The sequence below is a fragment of the Lucilia sericata genome, unplaced genomic scaffold (assembly GCF_015586225.1).
Source record: "Lucilia sericata isolate MDLA Ls3-8-SP2 unplaced genomic scaffold, ASM1558622v1 Contig000229F_arrow, whole genome shotgun sequence".
Lineage (NCBI taxonomy): Eukaryota > Metazoa > Arthropoda > Insecta > Diptera > Calliphoridae > Lucilia > Lucilia sericata.
Genome location: NW_023994256.1, coordinates 164,116 through 190,488, shown reverse-complemented (window position 1 = coordinate 190,488; position 26,373 = coordinate 164,116). Strand labels below are relative to the sequence as shown.

General features: G+C 29.9%; 1 protein-coding gene across 4 annotated transcripts in view; it reads right to left on the bottom strand.

Moving 5' to 3' along the window:
• The window catches only part of LOC119602417, a 245,712-nt gene that overhangs the window by 94,464 nt on the left and 124,875 nt on the right, over window positions 1-26,373 (bottom strand). For 2 of the 4 annotated variants that reach the window (XM_037953929.1, XM_037953927.1), the window contains exon 3: window positions 18,277-18,306. The exons of the other annotated variants lie outside the window; for them this stretch is intronic. In XM_037953929.1, the coding sequence (XP_037809857.1) occupies window positions 18,277-18,306 (30 nt within the window). The remainder of the gene's footprint in view (window positions 1-18,276; window positions 18,307-26,373) is intronic. 4 annotated transcript variants of the gene reach the window in all.

Below are 26,373 nucleotides of genomic sequence, written 5' to 3'. Positions count from 1 at the left end.
GGTCCATAATTGACTTAAGCCATATTCCAAATATCACCCTGATGTTTATAGGGGAGCATTCCTTTTATGGCATACAGTTTGATGGTGGGTATATGAGATTCGGCACAGCCGAATATAACACTCTTACTTGTTTTTTTTTATATATGGGTCGTATTAAAATATTTTAAACAGGGTTCGCACCTTACCTTCTAAGAATTTGGTACACATACTCTATGAATAAATCAAATTTCAAAGTTCTAAAGATAATTTCTAAATAAATTGTTCGATTTTATTAATCTTGGTGTTCTAGCTTCACATTTTTGAGAACTAAAATTAGAATGTAGTCTAAGCGAACACATATAAAGAATGGGAACATTAGGGGATTTCAAGAATGTTTCATTTTAGTGAAATAATCAACAGTATTTTCATGCAAATTACGAACCGCGAACCCCCTGTTTGTTAAATGAAAATTTGAATAAAATCGGTTCAGCCGTTTAGTAGTCTATAACGTTCAAACATACAAACATATAAACATACAAACAAACACACATTCATTTTTTTATACAGTGAATCAATTAAGTAATTTGCCTATGTAAAATTTTATAAATTTTAAGAAAAAACTTTATCTGAACAATTATTTGTAGCAAAATAAAGCAATTTGCTTCTTGTATTTTTTAAAGAATATCTTATATTTTAATTTTCTACAATAAAAAGTAAAATCGTGATATTAATTAAGGAGATTTTTGATAAAATGTGAACGTATTGTTAATTTTTAAAATCAATAAAGTATTTTGCTTTTTTAGGTTTTTTTGTTAATTTTTTAATATTGCTGCATTATTTTAAAAAATTTAATATTTTTTTTTTTTGTTTTTGGTCACTTTGTATTGATAAACAAAAACTACATTACGGAAACCCCATCTATTTGGGGAGTACTGTGTGAATTTTATTTAGAATTGTATAATATTGATTCTTATTCAATAAAGCTAACACTAAGTACCATCCTAGGCATTCTAGTATGGGGATATCACCTTATACCACTATAGAACTATTACATGCTAGAATTTTGATATTCTACCTCATATTTTGAATGCATTATTTTATGAATAAAATACAGTAGGCGTAGATGGATTTGGATAGTTATTCTTGATTTGGGTTCTAACTATATATAAGTGTATGTATTAGCTGAAAAATATTGCTTTTGTGGATCTTAGGTGATGAGAACCGCCTCTATTTGTAAATACCTAAATTAAGTATTTTTCCCGTACCACACGATAGTTCACTTTATATTGTTTCCAAGCAACCTAAGGTCTGTTTAGAGGTCTAAATTTAAACATAGTGTTCTTTTAAGTTCGTATATGGACTTTGGAGAAGACAAATGAGGACTTCAATGGTTTTTGCTTGGATACAAGTCGCTCTCCTTTGGCAGTTAAAGATTTTGAGAGACAACTCAGTGCGTTTTTTTAATAATTCTTTGTGTTATTTCATCAATTTCTATATTTTATATTTTTTAATGATTGACTAAACATCTCATAATTGACTAAACATCTCATAATTGAATTTCATTGATTTATACTTGTTCTAAAAATCTAAACAAATTTTTTATATTGGAATTGCCTCATTATTTCCCTTTAAACATTTTTAACGCAAATAACTACACAGTTTCACACAATAAGGATATGATTTTTGAAAATTCCAATTGAAAAATACTTAACACGTGTCCTTTTAACAATAAAAAGTTAAATTCCAAAAAGCAATTAAAAAATAATTTGAAAAACCCAACGAAATTAAGTGGAAATTTCAATATGCAAAATACTTTATTGACGTGCAAATTCTGATGAAAAATAGTAAAATGCAACAACTAATGCACCAAAATTTTTGAATTTTATTTATGAACAAAAAACAAAATTCTCTTAAAAAAAGGTAGGCAAAAAACTTAGTTGATTCACTGTATATTTTTTTCTATTTATTTATTTATTTATTTTTATTTTAGTCTATGGAAATATTCCTTACAGACTATTTAACAATTTATAAAATTTTTTAAATTTAAACATAGAATAACGTTAATTATTTAGATTATATAATATATTTCTTTTTATAACATCAACATTTAAAGAAAAATCAACAAAGTTAAACATTTCGTTAAAACAGCAACATAACTTTCTAAACGGATCTGCCATAGCGAAATTTGTTCGAAACGTTTTGACGTATAATGGATTATTAAATCGTAATTGACGTTGAGGAACATTTAAAGAAATTTTAGTTAATAGAAATTCAGAACATACAGTTCCATTTAGAAGATTCATCATAAATGACACATTAAGCATCGTCCTGCGACTTTTCAGTGTTGGTAGATTTATCAAAGCAAGTCTTGCTGCATACGGTGGCAGTTCAGAATAGTTCCCATATATGCTCTTTAAGCCAAATAATAAAAATTTTTTTTGCACAGAATCAATATGATCAATATGCACATTGTAATACGGGTCCCATACGACTGATCCATATTCCAATATCGGCCGTACAAGAGAAGCAAATAGTCGTTTAGTTATAAATGAATCATTAAATTCTTTTGACCATCGTTTAATGAAGGCTAAAATGCTACGGGCTTTATTAACAATCATTGTTATATGTTGAACAAAAGTCAATTTTGCATCCACCAAAATTCCGAGATCCAGAATGGTGTCGACAGAATCCAATTTGGAGCCATTAATGGTGTTAAAAATGCTAGTATCAAATTTTCTTGAAAAATGTATGTGTTTGCACTTTGTTAAGTTTAAATCCATTAAATTTTGCTTACAACAGACGTAGAAATTATCTAAGTCGTTCTGAAGGTAAATACGATCTGATGGATGTTTAAAGCTTGAAAATATTTTTACATCATCCGCAAACATTAATATTTTAGAATATTTGATAGCTTTTGGCATATCGTTGATGAAGATTAAGAACAAAATTGGGCCAAGATGACTTGCTTGAGGAACACCAGATGTAACCAAAAAAGTTTTGAAGGTTGACGTTTTAAATTTTACGGATTGTTTTCTAAATAATAGATACGATTTAAACCAGCTTAGATAACTATCGTTAAATCGTAAAGCATCCATTTTTTTTAGCAAGAGTAGGTGATTTACTTTGTCAAAAGCTTTGCTAAAATCGGTGTAAATAACATCGGTATGTTGACCATTTACAAATCCTTCATTAACTAAAGTTGTTAGCTGTAGAATATTTGTCATAGCAGAGAATCCTTTGCGAAAACCATGTTGAAGGGGAGAAACTTGGTGAACCAGTGAATCGGTTATACATTTTTCGAACAGCTTTGGGATTGCGCTAAGTTTAGCTATGCCTCTGTAGTTAATTACATTTGATTTGTTTCCAGACTTAAATAGATGGATTATAAAAGATTTTTTCCAAATTCTGGGAAAATAACCATATTTTAACGATTTATTAAACAAAATGGATAAAGGAAATGCCAGAGAATGTGCGCAATTTATTAATATGCAGCTTGGTATACCACCCGGACCATATGCGAATGATGATTTAAACATTTTTTTAAACATTTAACGATGTGGATAGTATCAATTAAACATGATGAAATTTGTTGATTTGACTGAATATTAAGTGGATGCATAGTGCTATCATCGTATTGGGAATATGAGTAAGTAGTGGCAAAATAATCCGCGAATAAATTGCTGATTTCCGACTCATTACTAGACCCATTATTTAAATACTTCATAATTTTCGGGGTCCCGCATGTTTTCCTTTTTGAATTAACAAAAGTGAAAAATGATCGAGAATCCTGTTCAAAATTTCGTTTCATCTTATATAAATAATTATTGTATAATTTAACATTCAGCAAGTTATATTTCGCCCTGAGGAGAGAGTATTTAGTATAATCGAGAGCCGTGCCAGATTTTTTGTATTTCTTATAGAGTTTGTTTTTCATATTTTTTAAGGAAGATAATTCTTTAGAAGACCAGGGTGGGCCAGATTTTGGATTAGGTATACTTTTCGGGATACACTCACTCATATATTGATACAAGGTTTCATAAAACTTTCCAATAATTTTATCAATAGAATTTGGCAGACCGTTTGGAGTAGATAACAATTTAAGCCAATTTGTATTTTTTAGAATGTTGTTAAATTCAACGTAGTTAGCTCGTTTAAAACAAAATGGTGTATCTTTTTTGACAGTGTTTTTATCATTGTCAGTATAAGTATTCTGGATGTTGCAGCTTATTTCAATTGTGGGATGGTAACGATCTTCGGGTAGTGTAAGTGGTTCAACACGATTTATTGTACATTCATTGTATATATTGTAAATTCCGTTAATTTGATAAAGACATAATTTTGAGAAATTATTAAAAATATCATCACTGATATCATCCGATCTTATGGGTACATAATTATTATATTCAGTGGAAAATTGCCATGCTATTTGTGGTAAGTTAAAATCACCAAGAACACACATTAAATCATTAGTATTAGTTTTAAGAGATACCATTTTTATTGCATCAATGTGTTGTTGATAGATTGATAAGTCTGATTGAGGAGGTATGTATGAACATGTAATGAAGACTTTTATGGAGTTAAGTTTTATTATCACTGCAATAAACTCAATATTAGAGGGTAAATAAATTTTTATTTCTTCGGCTGAAAATTTATTAGAGATAGCTATTAATACTCCACCACCAGTTGTTACTGTAAATCTATCTCGTCGATAAACTTGAAAATTGTCACATATTATTTCTGAGTTTAGAAAGGTATTATTTAGCCAAGTCTCAGTAAAGCAGAACACATGATGGTTGAAACCAAAGCTATCTTGATAAAGCTTAGACGATTTGGTTTTTAATCCACGCACATTTTGATATATAATATAAAGTTGGTTATCAATAATTTTAATCAGTTTTTTTGGTTCATTACTTGACGAGGTGGAAGGTGTGCAATATTATTTGACCGTTGATTGTATTCGTATTCCCGAACTAGAACGTGGTTTGGCCAGAATGACGCATTAACTACACAGTTAAAAATATCAAACGGAACAGTAATCTTGAAAGATGTTATACTCCTTGCTTGCGAACAATTAAATTTGTAAACACTAATATCAGCATCTTGATTGAGTTTGGATTTTATGTAATAATTTATGTCTTCGGCAGAAGTATCAAATGCAAAACGGGATATGAAGATATGTTTTTTCGGTGGAATAACTCTCAATTCTCTATTAACAATAGGATTTATTCCGTTATTCGTAACAACTTCAGCATAGTTTAGATTATGTTGGTTTAATTGATTGGATGTATCAGAAATAACAGGAGCAGGATTATTATGCATAGATGAAGCAGCATCAATTTCGGGGCCATAGATAACATTAGCGTTTGGGATTTGTATTAATGATGAACCGAAGGTATTTGCAACAGTGGGTTTAACAGCAGAAGGTGTAACAGCAGAGCGTGTAACAGCAGGACGTGTAGTAGCAGCAGTAGATAAGATAAGAATATAAAATTTTTTGTAATTACTTCATCTGAGAGGCACCAACATTGGGGACTCTAGCTGTTATAGTTTTCTAGATATACAGATTTTAATAATTAGATTTTAGTATTTACTTCAAATGGGAGGTGCCACGCCCGCTTTTGCTGAACTCCCTATTTTTGTCCAAAATATTTGTATTTAAACAAAAGTTACTTGTACAAAATTTGTTACTTCGCTCATTTGAAATTTCAACATAAAAAGCAGTTATAACTCCTTCCAGACATACAGGAAGATATTGTGAAAACTTCAAGATAATCAGTTTAGCCGTTTAAACTGATTAAATTAAATCTATCTATCTATCTATCTATCTATCTATGAAAAATGTGTATCTAATTCATATATGTGGTGCCAAGCGCCCCATTGAAAGTCCGCCCGTTATTCTCTAAATGTTCACATGAATGTCAAAGTTCTTCATGTAAAATTTGAAGATTCTGGCTCTATTAGTTTCTCAGATATACGAATTTAATTCATGTGGGGGCTTCATGCTCCCCGGATGAAAGTCCGCCCTTTTTCCTCCAAAATATTCAGATGAATATTAAAATAATTTTTGCAAAATTTGAAGAATCTAGTTCTATTAGTTTCCCATTAAACGAAATTTTGTATTTAATTCATATGGGAGGTATCAAGTACCCCATTGGAAGTCCGCCCATTTTACTCTAAATGTTCAGATGAATGTCAAAGTTCTTCAAGTAAAATTTAAAGATTCTAGCTCTAATAGTTTCTCAGATATACGAATTTTTCTATTTTATTCATATGGGGGCTCCAAGCCCCCAGATAAAAGTCCGCTCTTTTTTTATTAAAAATGTTCAAATGAATATTAAAGTTCTTCGTACAAAATTTTAAGAATTTAGTTCTATTAGTTTCCCAGATAAACGAATTTTTGTTTTTAAGTAATATGGGAGGTGCCGCTCCCCTCATGGGTAGTCCGCCAATTTATTACCCAAAATGTTTACATGGATGTTAAAGTTATTCGTGCTAAATTTTAAGAATTTAGTTCTATTAGTTTCCCAGATAAACGAATTTTTGTATTTAATTAATATGGGAGGTGCCGCTCCCCTCATGGGTAGTCCGCCAATTTATTACCCAAAATGTTTACATGGATGTTAAAGTTATTCGTGCTAAATTTTAAGAATTTAGTTCTATTCGTTTCCCAGATAAACGAATTTTTGTATTTAATTTATATGGGAAGTACCACGCCCCCTAATGCTAGTCCGCCTACTTTTTGTCCTAAATTATCATATTGACACTAAAGTGGCTCCGACAAAATTTGAGGACTCTAACTGTTATATTATCTCAAATATACGGATTTTATATTTTCTTAATGTGGGCGTGGCTCATAGCCCACTTGAAATTTCGAAATAAAAAGTAGCCTATTACCTATTCCAGACATGCAGGAATACGCTGTGAAAATTTCAAGAAAATCGGTTCAGCCGTTTAGTAGTCTATAACGTTCAAACATACAAACAAACACACATTCATTTTTATATATATACTAGCTATACCCAGTGTGCTTTGCTACCCTAAAAGCAATATGTATAAATAAAAAACCCACTTAACGATTTTTAAGATTCTAACTACAATAGTTTTCCAGATTTATAATATGTTACATATGAGAAATGTCAAGCAAATTATTGCAAGTTCGCCAGTTTCTATCTATCTACGAAAATTTTGAATAATATAAGAGTTTCCAAGGTAAACGAAATTTTGTATTTAATTCATGTATGTTGTGCCAAGCCACCCATTGAAAGTCCGCCCGTTATGCTCTAAATGTTCACATGAATGTCAAAGTTCTTCATATAAAATTTAAAGATAAACGATATAAGAATTTTTCTATTTGATTCATGTGGGGGCTTCAAGCTCCCCAGATGAAAGTCCGCGCTTTTTCCTCCAAAATTTTCAGATGAATGTTAAAGTAATTTGTGCAAAATTTTAAGAATCAAGTTCTATTAGTTTCTCAGATAAACGAAATTTTATATTTAATTCATATGGGAGGTGCCAAGTTCCCCATTGAAAGTCCGCCCGTTATACTCTAAATGTTCAGATGAATGTCAAGATTCTTCAAGTAAAATTTGAAGATTCTAGTTCTAATAATTTCTCAGATATGAGAATTTTTCTATTTAATTCATATGGGGGCTTTAAGCCCCCCAGATGAAAATCCGCTTTTTTCCTCCAAAATGTTCAGATGAATATTTAAGTTCTTCGTGCAAAATTTGACGAATTTAGTTTCATTAGTTTCCCAGATAAACGAATTTTTGTATTTAATTAATATGGGAGGTGCCGATCCCCTCAGGGTAGTCCGTCAATTTATTAACCAAAATGTTTAAATGGATGTTAAAGTTATTCGTGCAAAATTTGAAGATTCTAACTGTAATAGTTTCCAAGATAAACGAATTTTTGTATTTAATTTATATGGGAGGTGCCACGCCCCCTAATGCTATTCCGCCTACATTTTGTCCTAAATAATCATATTGACACTAAAGTTGCTCCGACAAAATTTGACTCTAACTGTTATATGATCTCAAATATACGGATTTATTAATTTCTTAATATGGACGTGGCTACTCGCCCACCTGGAATTTCAAAATAAAAAGTAGCTTATTACCTATTCCAGACATACAGGAATACGCTGAGAAAATTTGAAGAAATTCGGTTCAGCCGTTTAGTAGTCTATAACGTTCAAACATACAAACAAACACACATTCATTTATATATATATATAGATATGCAATTCCAGCTCTGGATAATTTTGACGATGTTTTGAAAAAACATCAAATTTTGCCAAAAATAGTGGAATTTTTAAGTGGATCCAATGGGCATTTGGAGAAGACATGAATCGGTCTACTGAAAGACTGGAAGTAGCCCAGGACTAGTTCTTTCCAAAAATATATAGTTATATGCAATTCCAGCTCTGGATAATTTTGACGATTTTTTGAAAAAACATCAAATTTTGCCAAAAATAGAGGAATTTTCAAGTGGATCCAACGGGCATTTGGAGAAGACATGAATCGGGATACCGAAAGACTGGAAGTAGCACAGGACTAGTTCTTTCCAAAGCTATAAAGCTTATATGCAATTCCAGCTCTGGATAATTTTGACGATTATTTGAAAAAACATCAAATTTTGCCAAAAATAGAGGAATTTTCAAGTGGATTCAACGGGCATTTGGAGAAGACATGAATCGGGGTACCGAAAGACTGGAAGTAGCCCAGGACTAGTTCTTTCCGAAAATTTATAGCTTATATGCAATTCCAGCTCTGGATAATTTTGACGATTTTTTTAAAAAACAGCAAATTTTACCAAAAATAGTGGAATTTCCAAGTGGATCCAACGGGCATTTGGAGAAGACATGAATCGGGGTACCGAAATACTGGAAGTAGCCCAGGACTAGTTCTTTCCAAAAATATATAGTTTATATGCAATTTCAGCTCTGGATAATTTTGACGATTTTTTGAAAAAACATAAAAAGCATATGGGCATTTCCATCGTGACGGTCGTACGTTTTAAAGAGATGAAAAATATATATATACATATATATTTTTTTAAAATTCTTGTATTTTTATATAGGGCTTCAATAGCTCTATAACTGGTCGGAAGAAGAGATTGAAAGATCTTAATGGCCCTAAGATATAAGTAGTTAAAGTGCGTGACGTGATGTGACAGAAATAGAAGTTGCTTATTTCTTTTTTGACAAAAATGTAAAAATCTGAAGTTTCACCTGGCTATTTGGTTAAAACCTTTTTTATTGTAATTTGGAATAATTATTGATTGTTTTTCAGCTTTTAGAACTAGAAAATTGTTTTCAGATATTTTTGTACAAGCCGTTTTGTGTGTCGTGACGTGACATGACGTGATGTGATGTGACAAAAATCTCCAATGATGAAATTTGCAATATTATTGAAAATTAATTAGTCCATAGATTTATTTTGGACGGACATTGTTGAAAGTTTTTGGAATCGGATAAATATTTCGACTATTTAATAACATTTTAGTTGAAAATAACTCCCGTATAAGAATAATATAAGAATTAACATTAATTAACATAAAACTTTTAAAAATGCTTATATCACCATAAAATTCAACACAAATAATTTTGACATACACAAAAATTGTTCATCCTTTTTTTTAAAAAAATTGGTCCATGATTAGGCATAGCTTCTATACAAAGCCCACATTTGATATACCCATAAACTTGGATATATAACTAAAATTTCGCCATCCTGATAATACAAACACACACAAAACTTTAAAATGTACAACTGCTGACCCTTCTGATGATAATACAATAATCGGTCATAACGCCCACATAAAGCCGATATCCGAAAATCACTTTTTTTCCATACATTTCTTAAAAATATCATTTGTTGAATTTCTGTGCTTTTTCTTCCATTTATCAACTAAAAAATCATAACTATCACCTAATTGAATAAATTGCATAAATATCACATCTTTTTAAATAACAATATTTCACAATTCGAAGGTTGCACTTGAGAAAATTTATGTAATGTGACGTGACGTGACAGACTTTGAAATTCTATAAAAAATAACCCCGCTTAGAATTATTTTTTTTTTCTTTTAAATTGAGTTCTATATACTAAACTTGATTTAGATTCAAAGTTTTGAATACTTCTGAATGCCAACTAAAAAGTTATCGGGATAAATCCTGTTTCAACGTGACGAACGTGACATTTAAAAGTCTATGAAAGAAAACCGAAAATTTGCCTTTTAAGGATCTTTATCTTTTTATATTTGTATGTTTTAAGATAACTATTATTCCAACAAATATTTTCTGATAAAAGTCCATTTAAATATTAGCCTTTAAATTAATAAAAACTATTAAAAGCAAATGCTACTAAAGGTGCAAAAATATGCCTGAAATATTATTGTAACTTTTAATTCCGATTTCTCATCATAGTGGTTAAGAAAAGCTTTGGGGTCTTTAATTTAATAAAATTTTCATCTTTTTCTATAATAATATAAGTTGAAATTTTATTTTTGATGACTTTTAGTTTTTGAGCCACGGTGGACTTTTCGGTGGAAATGCCCATATGTTACACAAAATCATAAAATACATTCATACATACGTACAAAAATTACCTCTCAATCCTCAACACTTGTGTTGTTATAAACGATCAATAAAAGAATCGATCCCTAAATAAGGTCAAAACTTCTGACATCATAGCAACTGTGTAGGGAATTTTGAGAATTTCCTCGACAAAGTGCTTAATTTTTTTCGACTTGTTCTAGAGGTTTTGTGAAATCTTTAATTTTTAAGACATATCCCAATATTCGCAAAGAATTGCAAAATATTTCTCCTTTACTTATGTTTTTATGAAATCTTTTAAAATTTGTAATTTCTTGAAATTCAACTGAATTTCACTATTCATTTGACTTTCTAGATAAAGTCGTTGAAAAAATTAGAAAAAAATCCTAAAAATCAAAGATTTTACAAAAGAAAAGACAACTGGGTATGACATTTTGCGAATTTTCTCAGACAGTTGCTTAATTTTTTGACTTATTGTAGAGTTTTTCCAATTTTCGCAACGAATACGAAAAATATTACCTGAGAATGGTTATCGTGGTAGTTCACTACGCGCGAACGGTCAAGTAGATTCGAAGGAACTCTGTTTTTACATTATTATTACCTGAGAATACAAAAACACAAAAAAAATTGTGCTGTCATAAAAAATTACAGAAATCATATATAAACAAGTAAGAGTGCTATATTCGGCTGTGCTGAATCTTATATACACTTCAGCATAGTGTATTTAATATCAATTTCATAAAATTTATATTTATTTCATTTTCCCGACTATATCATTATTATATCAATAATAACCACACAAAAAACAAAATACACAAGGCAGTAAAACCAACAGCATCCAAACATACGAAACTGAATACATCAAGGAACAAAAACAATATACACAACGCAATGAAACCAACAGACATCCAAACATACGAAACTGAATGCACCAAGAAACAAAAACAATATACAGAAGGCAATGAAACACACAGGCATCCAAACTTACGAAACGAAATTTTCAAAAAAACAAAATACACAGCGCAATGAAACCAACAGACATCCAAACATACGAAACTGAATACACCAAGAAACAAAAACAATATACACAAGGCAATGAAACACACAGCCATAGATGACATAGATAGCCAACTCAAACTTTACCACCAGTGTGACCAGGTCTCAAAAAATGTAGCGGCTAAATCCCATCCAAAATAATGCTAGAAAAAATGCTAATTTGATTTTAAAATGCCAAAAAATGCTAAATTTTTTTAAGTGTTTTTATGAACAATTCATATTAATTTGTAACTGAAATTCATTGTAATTTATAACAAGTAAGAAAGTATATTCTGCCGTGGTTGACCATATGAGTATAAAATTTGATTTATTTTTCGTAATAAAGCATTTATGTTGAATTGAACCTTGGTTCCGATACATTTAAACTAATTTTCTGAGAAAGGCTTTATACATTTGTATATGTTGGGGGGCTAGGTAAAATAAAGGACGGACTTTAACCATTTTTAAAAGGTTTTGTCATTGGATCAAAAAGCATACGTGCTTATTGTTTTGAAAATTTCAACCTCTACCAGACGGTCAGACTTACATGGCTTAATCGATTCAGAAAATGATTCTTAACCGATTAGTATACTCAAACGTAGTATAGTGGAGTAGGGTAAAAAATTAAGTTCGGTGGTATTAAGATAAAAAGAAATGCTAAAAATTATTTCAAAATTTTTGTAAATTTAGCTATATGTAATGTCTCTAACTGTAAAATATTTCTGAATGCAAAAATTACATTAAAACTCTATTAATTACACTAGTTGCTCATGGTATAAAACCTATATGTGTTTTCGGAAGGAAAAGTATAATATTTCTAGTTTTACTTTTTTTATATAAACAATTTTATTTGTCTTCCTCAAAATACTTTAAAAATGGTTTTCATGTCACAAAAATATTGAAAATTCCGTTGAATTAATTTTAAATCTCGGTGAATAGATGTCAGGTTTATAACTCATACTTCCAAGATTTTTTCGGAAAAATATATATGAGAATGTATGAAATGAATTGAGAGATATATTCAAATCCGTAAATTTGTAATTCTGGAATAAATTGTCAATAATATTTTCGAAATTTATGTATTTTTTTTAATTAAAAAAAAAAACGTGACAACAAAATTCCTAAAAATTTGGTAAAAAAAAAGAACAGAAAGTAGGATGAGAAAGTCTTAATAATATATTATTGATTTTTTTCAATACTTATTTTCAATAAATGAACAAGAACTCCTGAAGGATAATAAAAATTAAAACCTCTTTATTTCGTATAGGAAAAAATAAAATTTGTTAATTAACCGTCATACATAACCTTTTCCAAAATTATATGTTTCATTCCATAAGCAAACAAGTTGTAAAAATATATGAAATCTCTTGAATTATTTCTATCACCTCGAATTTAAAAAAGCATTGCGTTCCAGAAAAATATTTTAGAATACAACATTTTAAAGTATTCACTTGTATTGGCGTAATTTTAATTTATTTATCTTCATGAATCTTTTTGCATTATTTTGAATTACAGTGTAAATTATTACATTTCTCATTTTGCTTGTGTTTGGGTAGACATTTAAGGCCAATCTTTAGGTGAAAGATTAGCGATTAAATTAAAATTAATCCTCGAAAGATGTTTATGAGTACTCAATTAGTTAATTTTGTTTGCAAGTTTAAGCGCCCAATGGAGGTGGTTTAATCTTAAGCACGAAATGCAAAAGTGTAAACAGCTGATGCAAAAAAATTAATAAAATTTTTATAAATATAAACATTAAAACGTTCTATTTATTGATTAGTATAAATTATGGACACTTCAAAATACATTTTTTTGTTTTTAATTTAAGTTTTCATTAATTTTCAGATTAAATTTACAATTGTCTTCTTCTTTTTTATAAAATATGCATTGTTTTGATAACAAACAGTGACATTTTCTGTTGTTTTGTATGGCAACACTGCGAAGTTTAATCTTGTATTCAAAAACATAAAAGGGGATTAACATAAGATTAAATTTATTTTTAGATTAACTAATCTGATTATTAATTGGCATTTGATTACCATCTCAAAAACCCGCTATTAATTCAGATTTTTTCCGGTTAAGCCTATTTCCAATATAAATCTTTTTTGCAAAAATTTGTCTTATTTTGTTTATATACTAAAATTGCAAAAAAAGCTAAAAATGCTAAAAATATTTTATAAAAATGCTAAATAAAATGCCAAATGCTAAATTAAAATTTTACAGCTAAATCAAAATAAAAAATGCTAAATCTAGCTGCAAAAATGCCAAAATGGTCACACTGTTTACCACGAATAAAAGAGCTTTCTCCCTTCACACTTACATGTTCTGTGTGAATTCAACACAAAGCTACAACAACAAATATTCAATATTTTAATTCCAAAATTCTCACAAAAAACGATTCGGACACAAATTTTATAACACAAAAACACATTTTTTATTTTTTTACAATTATTTATTAATTTTCACAAACCAAAAAAAATAATTTTTTAATTATTTGACATTTAATTTTTTGTTTTTCTAATTTCAAATTGAAGGTGCAGAGTAGCATTTTTTAGTAGCAAACAAATTTATGAAAATCGAAAAAATTAAAGAAATTTACATTTTAGCAAATATAAAATGCATGAAAAATATTAACATGCTTTTATAAATGCAATCTACAATTCAAAATGTAATAATATGTATAAGAAAATTAATGCTATAAAAACATTGTACTATTATTTCGACCGATTTTATGCAACTATGTGGGCATTTTATGTGTGGTAAAAAGCTTTTATACACTAACACTTCTAAAGAAAATCTTACTAATACATATTAAGAGTTAGGTTTTTTTGACAGCTGAGTTAGGTTTTTTCCTGGAGAGTTGGCCTTCTACGGTAATATTCTATGCACACAGCCATCCAAACATATGAAACGAAATACTCAATGAATAAGCAGTGTTGTTGTTGTTGCTTATATCAAAGCATGAAAAAATTGTCTTTTTTATGAAATTTTCAGAGGTTGTCTCGGATTTTTGCTCATATCTCCGGTATTTATGGACCGATTTTGCTGATTTTAAATAGCGATCTTCACGATAGCATGTCTAACAGAATTATTGAAGATTCGGATCTCGCCGACATCTGGAGTCCTCTAAAAACTGATTTCAACAAACACACAGACGGACAGACAGACAGACGGACATAGTTTAATCAACTCCGCTACCTATAAGGATCCAGAATATATATACTTTATGGGGTTTGAAAATTATATTATAGAAATTACAAACGGAATGACAAACTTATATATACCCTTCTCACGAAGGTGAAGGGTATAAAAACAAAACGATCAAACCTATTGGCAGCGAAGCAATAAAATATGCATAATTTTCATTGAAAACATACAATACTATTTTGCTACCTCCATCACTCTCATTATTTATTCACAAAATAAAATTATGAACTACCGTCAAGATAATTCTTTAAAAAAAGTTCATTGAGTGATATTTAATATTAACAAAGATGAAAAACAATATGAAAGAAATGTTTATTTTTATTGAAAGTATTTTATTTACATGTAAAAACTGTGCATTAACGAAAATTCAAATCAAATATCAAATACTGAACAACAGAAGTTGATTTTTGAAATGTTGTTCATAATAAGAATAATAGTATCGACCTGAAACTACCTACATTTTTCGAAAAATTTTATGCTTTTTCAAAAAATCTTCAAAACTATCCAGAGCTGGAATTGCATATAAGCTATAAATTTTTGGGTACCTCGATTCATGTCTTCTCCAAATGCCCGTTGAATCCACCTGGAAATTCCACTATTTTTGGTAAAATTTGCTGTTTTTTCAAAAAATCGTCAAAATTATCCAGTGCTGGAATTGCATATAAGCTATATATTTTTGTAAAGAACTAGTCCTGGGCTACATCCAGTCTTTCGTTACCCCGATTCATGTCTTCTCCAAATGCGCGTTGGATCCACATGAAAATTCCTCTATTTTTGGCAAAATTTCATGTTTTTTCCAAAAATCGTCAAAATTATCCAGAGCTGGAATTGCATATAAGCTATATATTTTTGGAAAGAACTAGTCCTGGGCTACTTCCAGTCTTTCGGCACCCCGATTCATGTCTTCCCCAAATGCCAGTTGGATCCACTTGAAAATTCCTCAATTTTTGGCAAATTTTGATGTTTTTTCAAAAAATCGCCAAAATTATCCATTCCATTTTGGAAAGAACTAGTCTTTCCGTACCCCGATTCATGTCTTCTCCAAATGCCCGTTGGATCCACTTGGAAATTCCACTATTTTTGGTAAAATTGCATATAAACTATATATTTTTGGAAATAACTAGTCCTGGACTACTTCCAGTCTTTCGGTACCCCCATTCATGTCTTCTAAAAATGCCCGTTGGATCCACTTGAAAATTCCTCTATTTTTGGCAAAATTTTATGTTTTTTCAAAAAATCGTCAAAATAATCCAGAGCTGGAATTGCATATAAGCTATATAGTTTTGGAAAGAACTAGTCCTGGGCTACTTCCAGTCTTTCAGTACCCCGATTCATGTCTTCTCCAAATGCTCTTTTGATCCACTTAAAAATTCCACAATTTTTGTCAAAATTTGATGTTTTTTAAAAAAATTGTCAAAATTATCCAGAGCTGGAATTGCATATAAACTATATATTTTAGGAAAGAACTAGTCCTGGGCTACTTCCAGTCTTTCGGTACCCCGATTCATGTCTTTTCCAAGAGTCTGTTTTTTTCATTTGAAAATTCTATATTTTACCACCATATTTAACGAGTATACAATTATTTTAACTAAGATTTACAGCCTGTTTTTCTAAAATGAAAATTTGTCTTCGTTCTTAAAAATAACGAACGAAATTGGCTTTACGTTTTTGTAACGAAAAAATATATTTTCATGTGAGTGGCAATGAAAGAGCTTTATTTTTCCATATATTTTTGGTTTTTAGAAAATGAATTCGTTCGCAATAAACGAATGAAAAGTCAGAAATAGACGATAGGCAAAGGCCTTTCGTTTGCCCATAAAACAACGAAAATTATACCAAAATACGAAATAATATGTGGCCACTTGAACCTGAATACAATTTGCAATACAAACCTTTAAATTTCTTGAGACATTGCATACAAGTTTCATGTTGTTTTCAAAAAAACATTTTTTATAATTTAAATTTTTTTTGTAAAATTATTTTATTTTTGTTTATTTTTTTTGGGTTAACACCAAACACCTTATTACTACATGAAAAAATATTTAAAATTTCAGAAATGAAATACGTAGGCAATAATGTGCTGTTACGATAGAAAAAGCTAATTTCATTTTAGACATTTTTAAACGAAAACTTTCAAATGTTTTATAAAAACCTAATTTTAAACTTGATCGTAATAAAATGAAATGTTCGTGTGAGAACTAAATTGTTTTAGAAAAACAGGCTGTTAGAATTTACATTATTTATTTTTGGAATATATTTAAATATAATTTTACTTTTTTTCTTAAAAAAACATTTTATTTGGTCTTTGTTTTATTAAAAAATAATTTTAAATAATTTAAAAACGATTTTTACAGTATGTGGAACGTATTTAAATTATGTGGTGTGGGACGTATTTGGCAGACGAATTTAACTTCACACCCTTGAACAAATGACAGTGGCAAGTAGCTAGCTGATACATTTGGACAAAATGTTGAAAAAATGTAAGTAAATCAGATTTCATATAATTTTAAAATCTTTTGAACGCCATTAAAATAACAAAAAACAAATTCCATACAATAAAGTGTCTTATATTGTTTATTTTCAGATGGTGTACAATAACCGTCGGATGAATTCCTTGAGGACAACATGAGATGAGGACAATCAGCGAATTTAAACGCCGAAAGTTTATAGTTAATAAGTAATATGTAAGTAGTTTAAGAAATATTTAGATTTTTTATTTTATACTTTAACGTTTTCAATTTTGTGTATTTTTATTATTATAATATTATGAATGAGAGTGCGTAAAAATAATTTTAAAATAATAAATTATACATACTATATGTATGTACATGCATATGTACATACATACATATGTATGTACATATGCATTAATGTAAAAATATGTGTATATTTCTATATGGGAAAATATATGGCTAAAGGGGAAATATATGAATATATATGAATATGTATGAACATATGTATATGACCATATATGATCATTTTTAGTTGACCGCTATTTTGAATTTTTACTTTTTTTTGAAGAATCATAATCAGCGTCACCGAAAACCTTATATCTGATATTTATTTATTTCATACATCCACTGCTCTAAATATGGCCACAAAATGGGATCTCTGCACACACTTCTAATATACATACATACATACATACATACATACATACATACATACATACATACATACATACATACATACATACATACATACATACATACATACATACATACATACATACATACATACATACATACATACATACATACATACATACATACATACATACATACATACATACATACATACATACATACATACATACATACATACATACATACATACATACATACATACATACATACATACATACATACATACATACATACATACATACATACATACATACATACATACATACATACATACATACATACATACATACATACATACATACATACATACATAATACATTTATTTGCTATATTAATGACATTATAACTTACCAACATGAGAAAATGAAGACAATTCTGAACCTGAAATTATAAAGTGAAACGCATTTTATTAAAATTTTGATTTTTTAAATGCCTCCTGTAGAGTACAGTAGTTTTCGCTTATAGTCCACATCTACAGCTGCACAATTTTTATGGACTATAAGCGAATTAGGACTATAACCGAATTTCTTTTCAAGCCACTTTATGGACTATACCTGAATCCTGATATAATATACATTTTGGACTATATACAAAGTATGTACTTTCTTCAATAAAACCACTTTTTTTAAACAAAATAAAAGTTTATTTAAAATATTTGGCCTTTAAACGAAAATGGACTATAAGCGAAGTGTTATAATTTTGTATGAGCACAGTAGTAGCAAAAATCAAATGTAAAAAATTGCCATATGAGAAATACACGAGTTTTCGTATTTATAGTGACTAGAGTTCGCCCAGCGGTCGAAATTCGACCAGAACCAATGCTTCAATAATTAGCTAAAATAAAACCCTATTTTTGTAGTTCAAATCTGTGGTAAAAAATTAACTTTATTGATATTATCAAAGTGTATAATTTGCTTTGAATAATGTTTTCTTTTAGAAAATGTGATGGGTTTTAGTAAAACTTCCATCAGAAGTTTAAAACCTCAATTGTCAAAATTAGTTATACAACTTGTTTTACAAAAGTATTTCAACTATTTTAAAAATAATAAAATATAACGAACATTTCTTCTATCGATTTATTATCCCCTACATATTTACGCATCGTTCACAATGCTGGAGTACTCTACTGTACAGTGTACACACCAGTAAAGAAATGTTAGCTGTTCAAAATACAGAGTTGAAATGTTCTAAATAATTTGTGAAAACAGTAAAAATATTTAAAATAAATAATGTCTTATCTAATTATAAATAAATTTTATTTGGATGTCATTAGTAGTCCATCCAACAGGTATATGCTTTATAAATTTTCCCTTATAACACTCGACAAAGACTTCAGCAGACATACATTTATTCAATTTTAATGTCTTCTAATAGAATTTAATAGTAGATATTCTATGAGGCCTTCTAATGGGCCTTTTATTAGCCTTCATATAGAAACGCATAAGGATATGCATTGGCTTCCAATTACACACTGATTTTGTATATGCATAATAAGACCTTCATTTCTCAAGTACTGTTTTTAGTACTTTTTGAAAGAAAACATTAATAAACTATAAATTTCAGTCTTTTGTTAATATATGCAAGTTTAATAGCAAGTAAATGAATAATAAACGATAAATTGCTAAGTACGGTTAAACACTCTTCATCCCAAAAGACATGATTTATATTTAGCAGTTTCAACTTGTATCTATTTTTATATAACAAATAACCATCACATATTCAACTTAGTTTTCACTTTACACTACTATTTCCTAATTGGTTAGAATAGCCCAAAAAAGAAGAATATCATCAAGTCCTCGCTGTGCTAAACCTGCATATAAGCGATATACATATCCATTTATTGCGGTGTATCATATACCGGCATGACCAACTAAACTTTACTTATATTTTTTACAGGCTATTTTTATTTCTTACTGACACTGAATCAATTCGTTAATCCATCATTTAAATCTTCCAAATCAATCAAAACTAATAATTATGTACCGCAATTCAGTATTTTTTTAACTACAACATTTTGTTGTTATGTGGTATGTATTCTGAACTTCATTTCACCGATTTTTTTCGTTAAACATAATCGAAAAAATAAATTAAAAGTTCACGTTAATAATTTTATATTTTAAAAATATTTCAATACATAACTTTTGACATTCTTATATTTTTCCGACATTTGTCTTTAAAATATTCTGCGGTTGTTAAAAAGTTAGGGAAATTCGTTAATGTAACTGATATTTGTCATTACTTTTAGATATTAAAAAAAAAAATTACTGAATTCCGGTACTGATGTCCTACCAATAATTTTCCAGTTCAAACACCAATATCAGTACATTGTTTGGCATTTCTTTAGGTGTCCCCAAGCATTATTTACGCATGTTTTTATATTCCCAGTTCGTTGTTTCCTCGGGAATGTCCTTCAATTTAACTATTTTGAAAAGTTTAAATAACGAAAAACTTCCAATCGAAAACTCTGAATATAAAACTGAAGTCCTACTTCTTATAAAAATATTCCTTTCGATTTGGTAACAATCGTAACGATATTATAACAAAATAGATCATTATCTCATTCACAATTTAGCACTTTACACAAAAATATAAAACAATAAAATCCTATTTTCGCATTGCCTAAGCCTTATTAAAAACAACAACAAAAACAAATATCATGCAAAATACAAAAATCAAACAGCAACAGAGAAGTTAAACGTTTCTGCACTCTCCTCTCTTTTTTCAAAATGCCGTGTTGTTTAGTTTTTTTGTTTTGTTTCTTGCTTTGTTTGTTTTTAATTTCAAGAATACGTACGTACTATTGTTTCTATGTATTAGTAACAACTTTAAACTCTTATAGCTCCTAAAATTCTGAACCGATCTCATTAATATATATATTGTGCACATCTGCGAACAAATACCTTTAAAATGATATAATTTTTGCCAAGATCAGATGTATCCTGTAAGAGTAAAAGGGGTCACAAGAAATCGTCTTGCCTATTAATTATATAGATATACAGTGACTTCCACTATTCACAAAAACACAAAGTTATAATATTTTTAGTATAAAAATGTTTCCATTATATTTATATTTTTAATATATGTATTACGTCCTGAAAAATTAACTATGCCATAAATAAAGGAGTGAAAAATGCAATCATGTTTTTTTGAACACTATTGTGACCCTACTGATATATGGACATTTTCTATCTTCCGCATGAATATATCAGCATTTATTGGAGCAAATTTTTGCTTAATGCACACATCGGCAGAGCGTATAATTTCCCAGCAGTTCGACGGGACAGTCCCGAACTGACCACTTAACCTACCACTTGTGGTGGCCCCTAGCCACCTGACTACCCAGGTGACCAACCATTTTAACATGGGCATGTCCTACGAGGAAGTCAATCGTCACTCTACACCCTACAAAGATATAGTAAAGAGACGATTGCCTCCGCTCTCGCTTACAAAGGGGACACTAAAGTGACGACTGTCTTCATTCTCGTTTACAAAGAGTTTATTTGTGACGAAAGACCAAAAACATACGAATTGGAGGTGGTAAGATATTAATGGAACTAAAATTTAAAAATTTCAAGTGTCTACTCTCTAGAATACTAAGGGACAATAATGTGACGATTGACCCGAAAGATATAAATTTGAGTCAACCAGATGGTGGCACATTAGTAGAAAGTAACAATCATTTCTCCAAAAGATGGGTAAAATAACTACTTTCGGAAGTACAACAAAAAAAAAACAACTTTTAAGAGTACAATCTCTAGGTTACTTGAGGACAGTAAAGAGACGACTGTCTCCGCTCCCGCTTACAAAGAGGACACTAAAGTGACGACTGTCTTCATTCTCGATTACAAAGGGTACATTCGTGACGAATGACCCAAAACATACGAATTACGATCATCCAAGTGGTTAACTATTAGTGGAAATGACTGTCTTTTTCGTATGCATTGACTCTTTGTCGACCATATGCATGTTGACCATATGTATTCGTGTTAACTTAACCTATGTTTTAATTTTGATTATTGTGGAGAACCAAAAAACTCAATTTGATATTCCGTCCAGTCGTACTGGAATAATTGGTGTTGGCGTTATAATCTTTCGATTTTTTCTTTTTTCTTTCTTTCTTTTTTTAATCTTTCCAAGAAGTCTTAGCTGCAGATGCAGCTAAGCAAACTTAAAGTACAAACAAACCAACAAAACTAAAATCTATCGAAATTTATAAAAATTTCTCGACAGTTAAAATAATTACTATAAAATAGTAAAAATACCATCAAACATGTATGTATATTATATAAATGGAAAATAGCTTTGACTATTTAATGACGATTTCGAAAAATCAGTTGACGATTTTGACGATTTCTTCCTCGAAATTTGACGATTTTACACCCAAATCATCTGGCAACTATGCCTAGCCCCCATACAACTCAACCCCTGAATAGGGCTTGTAAAGCTTGTAATCAAACTACGGGTCGCAATTTTGACGATAATTCAATGAAATTTGGCACATGATCTTTTATGGTACCGGAGACGAAGCCTATTGAAAATGGTTAAGATCAGTCCATTATTACACCTAGGCCCCATACAACTGAACCTCTGAATAGGGGTTGTAAAGCTTGTAATCAAACTACAGGCCGCAATTTTGAAGATAATTTGGCACATGATCTTCTATGGTACCGGAGACGAAGCCTATTGAAAACGGTTAACATCGGTCCATTATTTCACATAGCCCCCATACAACTGAACCCGACGAATAGGGCTTTTAAGTTCATAATTATGTTTAATATACTTGTATCTCGACAAAAAACTACAAAACCAAGTTCTATACTAGCGTCGATGACTCTCATGAATTTTATAATTATAGTGTCTTATTTGACCGTAGCCCTATACAAAGCCCCTTTCAAAATCTGGCTTAAATGTCCACAATTTTATTGTACAACAGGTAAGAGTTCTATATTCGGCTGTGCCGAATCTTATATACCCTTCACCATGATGTGTTAAAAAACAGTCAGTACGAATTTTATTACAAAAAAACAAAAAATACCAATTGTGAAACAGCAAGGCCTTTTAAAGACTGAAAAGGTGCCAAAAAGTCCCATTTTATACGTTCTAACATAATCCGGGCTCTACATGCTTAATTTCATATTTCTAGGTTCAATATTATAGAAATTTCAAAAAGTACCTTTTGAAGAACGAAAAAGTACCAAAAAGTACCCTTTTATGGATTCCCACTTAATCCAGGCTCTATATAATTAATTTCATGTTTCTAGGTTCAATATTATAGAAAATTCAAAAATACCTTTTGTAGAACGAAAAAGTACCAAAAACTCCCTTTATATAGGTTCTTACCAATTCAAGGCCCTACATGCAAAATTTCACGTTTCTAGGTTCAATATTATAGAAAATTCAAAAATTACCTTTTGTAGAACGAAAAAGTACCAAAAAGTCCCTTTTTAATAGGTTCTTACCTAGTCAAGGACCTACATGCTAAATTTCATGTTTCTAGGTTCAATATTATAGAAAATTCAAAAAATACCTTTTGTAGAACGAAAGAGTACCAAAAAGTCCCCTTTTATGTGTTCTAGCCTAATCCGGGCTCTACATACTTAATTCCATGTTTCTAGGTTCAATAGTATAGAAAATTCAAAAAGTACATTTTGTAGAACGAAAAAGTACCAAAAAATTCCTTTTTATAAGTTCTTACCTAGTCAAGGTCCTACATGCTAAATTTCATGTGTCTAGGTTCAGTTTTATAGAAAATTCAAAAAGTACCTTTTGTATAACGGAAAAGTACCAAAAAGTCCCCTTTTATAGGTTCTTACCTAGCCAAGGCCCTACATTCTAAATTTCATATTTCTAGGTTCAATATTATAGAAAATTCAAAAAGTACCTTTTGTAGAACGAAAAAGTACCAAAAAATGCCCTTTAATTTGTTCTCGGCTAAACCAGGCTCTTCATAATTAATTTCATGTTTCTAGCCAATAACAACGTTTCGTAACGTGGTTTTCGTTCTTTGCTTTGTGTTTATAAACAAGAATTACAATAACAAAACAATTTACCGTTTGATACTGTGTTTTGTTTTTGTTTGTTCATTGTTTTGTATTTTTACTCATTATTTATGGGCCGATTGGGCTGATTTTAAATAGCGTTCTATTCGATCGTATTTCCTATAGAATTATTGAAAATTCGGATCTCGCAGAAATCTGCGGTCTTCTGAAAACTGATTTCAACATACACACAGACAGACAGACGGACATGGCTAAATCGACTCCGCTATCTATAAGGATCCAGAATATATATACTTTATAGGATCGGAAAATCATATTATAGAAACTAGACTTTTGTACCCGGCGTTGCTCGGGGTTTAAATGGTTTCATAACATTATACTTAAGTATTCTCCCGCCAGAGTAAACTAAAAAATCTGCTTTATGTCCATAGATCAATTTCAGAAATTTTTCAACATTCAGAAATATAAAAATTTCGGTGACTTAAATAACATAACATAGCATTTACAAAATAAAAAATGTTTACTCATTTTACCCCTTACTAAGAAATTAGTTCACAAATTTTTTTGCCAATTTATAAAGCTAAAAGATTCCAAATTTATAATTCTAATACTACCTAGTTAGGTAAAACTATAGTATACATATTTAATTTAGGAGAAAGAATAATTCTTGACTTAATGCATAAAGTGCTAATTTTTCCCTAACTTCTTCGTGTTTCAAAACATGATGAAGGTCTTCTTATGAAGAAAGTCCTTACAATTTTTTTGTGATCTTATAAAGCTATAAAAGAAATTTCATTGAAATTTCTCAGTACCAAAACTACTACCCATACCCTCCTTCTCCATTGAATTATTCAAATTTAGGTATTTTGTTTAATATATTTTGTATAATTTCAGAAATCGATGTTGTAGAACATTTATTAAGAAAATCACGTCAGAGAGGAACCTTTCCCTCTTCAATGATGTTTTGCAAAAATATTTTTGAAAAACACATTTCTTGACCGATTACGGAAAAATATTAATGAAACAAGTAAGAGTGCTATATTCGGCTGTGCCGAACCTTATATCCTTCACCATAGTGTATTTAAAAATTCATTTTGCCGACTATATCATTATTATAGCAATAGCAAAACATAATGAACAACAACAACGATAAACGAAATAAATACACAAGGCAGTAAAACCAACAGCATCCAAACATACGAAACGAAATAAAAAAAAAACAAAATACACAACGCAATGAAACCAACAGACATCCAAACATTCTAAATTCAATACACCAAGAAAACAAAAACAATATACACAAGGCAATGAAATACACAGCTATCCAAACATACGAAACGAAATACTCAAAAAAACAAAATACAAAGGCAATGAAGCAGTGTTGTTGTTGTTTATTTTTATGAAATTTTCAGAGGTTGTCTCGGATTTTTGCATATATCTCCGTTGTTTATGAACGGATTTTGCTGATTTTAAATAGGAAACTTCTCGAAAGCATGTCTGATGAAAAAATCCCGAAGATATCTGGGGTCTTCAGAAAACTGATTTCAACAGACAGACGGACAGACAGACGGACATGGCTTAGTCGACTCCGCTATCTATAAGGATTCAGAATATATATACTTTATGGGATCGGAAAATTATATTTTGGAAATTACAAACGGAATGACAAACTTATATATACCCTTCTCACGAAGGTGAAGGGTATAAAAATATATATTTCTCAAATTTCATAAAAGTACAAAAAATGTAGCAAAAGAACACATAATTAGCCTTTTTGCCCGTTTAGTTTGAATTTATTTTTCCTGTTTTTCCCTCTAGGGGTGGACTTTCGAATACACATATCTCTTAAACTAAAAACTCATCGTCTAAAATAGTTTTACTTTAGAACGAAAAAAACTCAGACTTAAAATATAGATGTACAAATTTTTTCCGTTTTTGTTCGTCTTTTCTCATATTTCGAAACGGAACTTTGCTGCATAATACATATTTCAGACACTTTAAAAGCTTAATCAGAAATGTTTTTGCTTGAGTATAGACAATAATTAGTATTTAATCCCAAAACTACGAATTTGGTCCCTTTTTCACCCACATACCTCTTCTTGTCCCTTCTTATCCAAGTTTTGGAAAACAATATAGCCTATCACACCATGCTATATTCTTTCAGCGAAAAATATGTTAAATGATTATTATACCCTTCACCTTCGTGAGAAGGGTATATATAAGTTTGTCATTCCGTTTGTAATTTCCAAAATATAATTTTCCGACCGTACAAAGTATATATATTCTGAATCCTTATAGATACCGGAGTCGATTAAGCCATGTCCGTCTGACTGTCTGTCTGTCCGTCCGTCTGTCTGTTTAAATCAGTTTTCTGAAGAAACCAGATATCTTCGGGATCCAAATCCTCAATAATTCTATCAGACATGCTTTCGAGAAGTTTCCAATTTAA